At 39.2% G+C, this 7,651-nt stretch overlaps 1 protein-coding gene across 1 annotated transcript; it reads left to right on the forward strand.

Annotated features, from left to right (window-relative positions):
- Positions 1-6,353: 6,353 nt before the first annotated feature.
- On the forward strand, positions 6,354-7,298 carry LOC105996426 (olfactory receptor 10C1-like). Its single transcript, XM_013030504.1, has one exon. It carries the CDS (start codon positions 6,354-6,356, stop codon positions 7,296-7,298), a length of 945 nt encoding a protein of 314 aa, XP_012885958.1.
- The last annotated feature ends 353 nt before the right edge of the window (positions 7,299-7,651 follow it).

Here is a 7,651-nt window from a genome sequence, read left to right on the forward strand (position 1 = left end):
ATTCCCCTAACATCAACTTATCTGACCTTTTCTGCTTGACTCAGACATATACTAGTTATTGCAAATAAGGGAAACCATGGGACCTATGTTTCTTTGGACCTGGCTATAATTTTTTCCAAGTCTTTCCATTTCCTAACAAATGGGGCAATGTCATTCTTTCTGATGGAGGCATAGAATTTCATGGTGTGTATATACCACATTTAAAAAATTTAATTATTTATTTTTAGTTATTTATTTTTTTGCCAGGCATGGGGCTTGAACTCTGGACCTGGATGCTATCACTCAGCTCTTCAGTTCATGGTGAGCGCACTACCACTTGAGCCATAACACCAGGTCTGGCTTTTTCTGTTCATGTGGTGTTAAGGAATCGAACCCAGGGCCTCATGCATGCGATGCAAGCACTCTACCACTGAGCCACCTTCCCAGTCCCCCTTTTATAAGTTTAATGATATACTAAGTGCACAACAAAGCAATTAGTTTTGTTATATAGATAGGTCAGTACAGTGGCTGAGGATCATAATCTTCTGAATAGGTTCAAATATTAATTCTGTCATTTACTTGTTTTGTCACATTAGGCAATGCATTTAACTTCCCTGTGCTTCAGTTTCCTTATCTGTGAAATGGGCACAATAACAGAAGCCTAACAACTACACAAATATTACTACTAATAACTTGTTCTGTCTATAATTCTGCAGTGGAGAATTATTTCCTTAAGAATGTTTAGTCCATAGCTATTCAGGAGGCTGAGATCTGAGGATCACAGTTCAAAGACAGCCCAGGCAGGGAAAGTCTGTGAGACTCTTATTTAAACAAAACAAAACAAAAACAAAACAAACACCAGAAACCCAGAAGTAGAGTTATAGCTCAAAATGATAGAGTGCCAGCCTTGAACAAAAAGAGTTCAAGCCCCACAACCAACAACAATATCAAAGAATGTTTAGTCTTATATAATGTGCATTAACTTGGGCAGGGAAGGTGGCTCAGTGGTAGAGCGCTTGCCTTGCATGCATGAGGCCCTGGGTTTGATTCCTCAGCACCACATAAGCAAAAAGAAAAAAGCCAAATTGGCACTGAGGCTCAAGTGGTAGAGTGCTAGCCTTGAGCTGAAGAGCTGAGGGACAGCACCCAGGCTCAGAGTTCAGGCCCCACGACCAGACCAAAAAAAAAAAAATAATGTGTATTAACTTTGTATCAGATGTTGGGTTAGTTGACCTGATAACATTCCATTCCAAATGATCATCTATTAAACTAAGTGTCCAGAATCATGGTTGTATAACCTGAGTGTTACTTGATTTAATTAATTTAACAATTTAATTACTAGGTGCAATGCTCCATTCTGCTGGCCTGCTAAATTGATTGCTTTGTGGCTCTTATCCTTTCTCTTCTTCTGAATTTCACTTTATTGTTTGTTTTGCAGGTATGATTCTGAGCACAAAGAAATTAATATTCTGTGGTGGTATCACTAAGAATGGCTGAAAACTGCTTGTCTCTGGCCATGGTATAGGTCAGGTAGCTTTGTGGATCTCCACCTTTGTGTAGTCCACACTTGGCGGTGATGCTGGGGAACATGTATGTCTATTGTGGTGACATAAGTAGTTACTGTAATAAGTCAAGGCAGTAAGTAGCATATCACTGATGTCTAGAACAACTGTTGGTATCCATTCATAGTTGTACAAATTAATGAATGAATGGTAAAGGTTTTAATAGCCAAAAGGATGATAGACATAAAATTCTCCTTTAACTCCACCAGGAAAAATTCTCTTTCACAAATCTATTCTCTAAACTCCCCTTGCCTTTCATTTGATGCTCTTTTTCTGTGTTGGAACCCCTTTAGATCTTTACCTTTAAAATATAAAGTCAAGGGTATCCTAAGCAAATAAATTCTAAACACACATAGAGAGAGAGGAGAGAGAGAGAGAGAGAGAGAGAGAGAGGTACAGAATTACTGAGTCTTCACCTCTCACACATCCCCTTTGAATGGTCACATAGGATCTAAGTTAATTGGGATCCAGAACTTGAGATGCCACTGGCAGGAAGCTTCTTTATACTGCTCCGTGTCCTACAAATAGCATCGTTTTTGTAAATGTTCTGTAAAGGGTAGAGGCTAGAAGCTGAGATGTAGCTCCTTGGGTGATGTATTGAAATATGTCCACTGTAACTCTTGGCTACTTCTCTGTTTTGATGTGTAGGTAATGACACTAGGAGAACAGATAGTAAGAAGACACCAGGCAAAAAATAACATGCTCATACTACTCACTACGTACTTGCATTAAGGCTAACATTCTATTATATAGGATGATTATAGATTGTATTCCAAACTCCAGTTCACTAGAGAGAAAAAGGAGAGTGCCTTGGAGGTCAGGTGTCTTGAACCATGACATAAGCTGTTGTTTTTCTTGCACATGACCACAAGCTTTCACTTTAGTTACATAGTTTTCTTTTTTTAATTCCTTTGCTTCAACAAGTAGTATGACTATAAGGCTCGACAACTAAAGTTATCTAAAGGGCTTTTAACGAAAATGCTTATTACTAATCCTTATCTGCTCCTTTGTGTTCACCTTTTCTGGCAAAGGTCCCCTTTAATAGTCAGGACTGCTTTTTTTAAGATAATAAATGATATATTAGAAAAAGAGCCAAGGAGGAGTACAAGGACCTGAGTTCAAGACCCAATACTGGAAGAAAACAAAAATTAAAACATGTTAAAGATATATTATAAGGTTTAATTATAAAGTATAAATTAGCTTCATTGTTTTTGAATTTAGCATTTATAAATATTATCAGGAAGCAGATGAAGTTATTGTTTGAAATGTTGCAACTACTGTACTCTTTCCTATAATTTAACACATATTTCTCCATCACACATTTTCTCTCTATTCTTTTTCTGGGTTTTTGTTTTATGTCAAGATGATGTACAGAGGGGTTACAGTTACATAAGTAAGGTAATAAGTACATTCTTGTCAACCTTGTTACCCCTTTCTCTCATTTTTCTTCTACTTCCCCCTCCTAACACCTCCCCCAAGTTGTTCAGATTATTTCCAACATTCTGACTTGTGTATATTCTGTTGTATTGGTGCCTCCCTTGTGATTGCTTTGATAACTGTGTTTATTTCAGAAAACCCAGAAGATATAAATATTTGTAAAAGTTTCATTCTTACATACAAGGCCTCTACTCTCATGTTTCTCACTAAGAAACCCTGGAGATAGATCCATTTTTCTTGCCTAGAGTATTTTCTCATTTTAAAAACTAGTGTTCCATTGTATGTTTAACTTAACCAGAATGCTACAGGATTTTTGTGTTGCTTCTAGTCTCTGGTTATTAAAAACATCACTGTAATAAATCTTTTATATGTATCAGTAAATACTGATATATATGTATATACATAGATATATGTATATATGTATATACATAGATATACATTATGGATATAGATATATGTATATATATGTATGTATGCATACATATATACCCATATACATTTTCAGAAGTGTAACTCCTAGATCTTGTATAATTTGATTCAATGTTCCTAACTATATTTCATTCTCCATCAAACAGAAGCAAGTGCATTTCCCCCAAAAAATTCATCTAAATGTTTTTGTCAGAAACAATTGAGCATCTGAAATGTGAAGACTGAGACATCACATCTTGCTCTAGGTTGAAGCTTCAGATCTCTTATTAAGTATGCAGGAGAAGTTTTTTCCTGGAGGGGGAACCTATCTATTTTTACAATTGACAATTTGAGGATCTGTTTTCAACCCACAGTAAATATCTTGAGGAAAAGGACAGTATTTTATATGTTTTCAAGTTGTTAGAGTAAGATCTGGTACAAAGAAGATACTTTAATATCCTATTAAATACATGAATAAATGTGCTATTGTAATTTCCTTTTTCACATTATTCTAGTTGTACTTGATTTTAGTTTTTTTCTAACAGTTGAATCACAAATTAAAATAATGTATTATTAATTGGGCACAGGAAGATTAGGCCTGTATTCCTAGCTACTTGGAAGGTTGAGAAAAAAAGAGTCATGGTTCAAGGCCAACTGGAACAGGAAAGTCCCCAAAATCCCTTCTCAACCTATGACTGGGCACAGTGGAATGTCCCTGTAATCCTAAAATATGTGTATAGCTGAGAGTGGGAGGATTGCAGTTCTAGAGTTTCAGTGAAGGGAAGCTGGACATGATGGCATATACCTGTCATTCCAGCTGTGAGAGGAACCCTATAATAGGTAGATTGCATTCTGGATGGCTGGAAGTCAGACCCTATCTCAAAATTAACAAGTGAAAATCTTGTCTGGAGGTGTGGCTCAGGTAAACAGCCTTTATAACCCAGAATCTCTGAGTTCAAATTCTAGCACTTCCTCCCGAATTAGTGTATTACATATGTATATGGTTCATTAAAATATTTAGATGAAGACACTCTTAAAATAATTTATAATCTCATTACCTGAAAAATTATTCATCTAGGGCTTACTTGGTAGAGCACTTGCCCAAGTGAGCAAGAGAACCCCAGTACTGTAAAAAAAAAACTTAATTTTTAATAAACATCTATTTTTTCCAAAATTTGAACATGCTTTGATGAAAATATCAAAGGTATAAATATAAACAAAAGTGATCTTGAAAAGCTAGATTAAACTCATAAAGTTGAGATAAAAAAATAATGGGAGGTGGAAGAGTAAGCAAAGGTAGCAATCTGCTCACAGAGACTTGAAACACCACACTTGGAAGGTGTTTAGATACTCAGTATGCAGAGACTGAAACCACAAACAGTGGGCATGATAGGAAGGGGGTGGTGCGAGGGGTGATGAAAGCAGAGATGAAAGCTGAAATCTGACAGGGCGGATTTGAACATGTTGAAGTCTGCTTCCAGGTTACCTCATTGTAGTTCTCCGTGCATGCCCAAGAGGAAATTTTGGCTCTGTTTGATGTCAAGTTCTATGGTACTTGCAAAACTTCCAGTTGCCCAGAGGAGGCCTTGCCCTTGGGATTCCAGAACCCACATATGAGGATTCCAGAGTTGAGAGAAGTCACTTGAGAAATAGAAATTATCTGCTTCACTTTCCCATGCCTAACTCTTCATCCCAAAGGGATCCACACTGAGAGCTAGCTTTAGCCCCTCCAGAGAGTATTCCTCAAGGAACCTGTGGGAGACCTAGAGTACCAGGAACATGCAATATAAGCCCGCAGGTGTCTTAGGGTAGAAAGGATGCTAAAAAGGATGTGTCAAGTTACATTGTCATCATCACAGCAAGCTAACGGGCAGGAATGGGGCAGAAGAGGTGGCTGAAGAAGAGAAGTGGAGGTTGACCTTGACATTTCCTGAGTGATGTCTATCAGAGGATGAGTGTGGAACCAACCAAGGACAGGCATGGAGACCATCCATCTCCACACTAGCCTGACAGCCATTTATCAAAGGCTTGATGAGCGTCTTATTTAAACCTCTTCATTTTAGAGGCTGAATTCAAAAACTTATTTATTTGCTAGTTTGTTTTGACATAGTGGGACTGAACTCAAGGCTTCACACAGTAAACAAGTACTCTACTTAAACCACACCCCAAATTCTAAACTTTTTTCCTTTGAGAAAAGAGGAAGCTGAGATAGAAAAAAAAAAAAGAAGGGAGGAAATAATCAGTCACAGTGTCCATATTGAATTAGTGGCACAAGTTTTCAAAACCAGTTCTCCAAAAAGAATGCTTCTTTCGTGGTAGTACACCCCTTCTCAGGCTTCATCACTAGAGCCATGGGTCACACATTTACGCCTTCCTCTTTAGCATTTCTCATCCAAGTCTTTCTTCTGTACTGCATATCCAATCTGTTCACTGGTTCTTCATGTTCTACAGATCTGAGCTTTGAGAAATGTTCCCAGAGTATCCTCATTTCTTTCTTACTCAACACAACCCCTTTTAGACTTCAATGAGAACACCATTAAAGTCCAACAGTCTTTCCAGGTCTTAGCAGTCACATTTTAGAAAGGTCTTTCTCCTTTTCACTTTAACAGGACTATGAAAGTGGTGGCTAGAGCTAATGGTTATTGTTGATCTAAACATGTACCACTCTACATTTAGTGAGAGACCCCAAGAGAATGTGAAATTTTCCTCGCTTTTGTTTCTTGGCATGGAATGTGTCGAAAATCCTGGAACATTCCCTTCCAACTTGGCCAGCAATACATATTGAACAAATCACTTCTGATTTCTAATATCCCAGGCCTTGTTAATAAAGCCAGGGAAGTAGAATTAATAATCTGTAAATTCTTTTCTGGCTTGTTTGTTCTAGTCTTTGTGTTTTGGAGAAATTTTCAAAGAGAAAGAAGCTGGAAATACTTTACCCTGCACCTTCAACCCTCATTCCTGGGAATCATGGATCACACCAACTATACCTGGACCCCAACTTTCATCCTGACTGGTTTCACCACCACCAGAACCTTACAACCTCTTGCCTTCTTGGGGACCCTGTGCATCTATGTCCTCACCCTGGCAGGGAATTTGTTCATCATCATCCTGGTGAAGACAGATTCTGGACTGTCCACACCCATGTACTTCTTTATCAGTGTCCTCTCCTTCCTGGAACTCTGGTATGTCAGCACCACGGTGCCCACCCTACTGCACACCCTGCTCCACGGGCGTTCTCCCATCCCCTCGGCTGCATGCTTCCTCCAGCTCTATGTCTTCCACTCCCTGGGTATGACTGAGTGCTACCTGCTGGGTGTCATGGCTCTGGACCCCTACCTGGCCATCTGCCGCCCACTGCACTACCATGCACTCATGAGCAGACAGGTCCAGCTCTGCTTAGCAGGGAGCACTTGGGTGGCTGGCTTTTCGGCTGCACTTGTGCCAGCCGGCCTCACTGCCTCTCTGCCATTCTGCTTGAAAGACGTAGACCATTACTTTTGTGACCTGGCACCATTAATGAAGTTGGCATGTGTCGACACAAGCTGGCATGCTCAGGTTTATATTTCAGTGATTGGCATGATCAACACATGCAATCTCGCTCTCATTTTGGGCCTCTATGGGGGCATCGTGAAAGCTGTGCTGAAGCTGCCCTCAGCTGCTAGCCGTGCCAAGGCCTTCTCTACCTGTTCCTCCCATATCATCGTAGTGACATTATTTTTTGGCTCTGCCTTCATTGTGTATGTGGGGCCAGCTGAGATCCAAGCTGAAGGCAGAGACAAGCTTATTGCATTGGTGTACACTTTTCTTACACCTTTTCTTAATCCTATTATTTATACTCTTCGTAACAAGGAGGTGAAGGAGGCTGTTAAGAGGGTCACTCAGAGGATTAGGGCTGTGTTAAATAGACTCTGAAGTCTTGTAAATTCAGAATCTATCCATATGGCATTTGTGAGATTCAATCGACCAGTCAAGTAAATGAATTAATTACCTAATTGATGAAATAAGTGTGTGAAATATATAATCAAGATTATAATGATTTCTTCTCCTTCTCCTTCTTCTTCTTCTTCTTTTGGTTAGTCATGGGGCTTGAACTCCTGGGCCTGGGAGCTGTCCCTAAGTTCTTCAACTCAAGGTGAGCACTCTAAAACTTGAGCTACAGTGTCACTTACGGTTTTCTGGTGGTTAATTGGACTTTCTTGTCCAGACTGGCTTTGAACCACAACCCTCAGTTCTCAGCCTCCTGAATAGCTAAGATTATAGGCATG

This window comes from Dipodomys ordii, unplaced genomic scaffold (assembly GCF_000151885.1).
Source record: "Dipodomys ordii isolate 6190 unplaced genomic scaffold, Dord_2.0 Scaffold131, whole genome shotgun sequence".
NCBI classification, from domain to species: Eukaryota; Metazoa; Chordata; class Mammalia; order Rodentia; family Heteromyidae; genus Dipodomys; species Dipodomys ordii.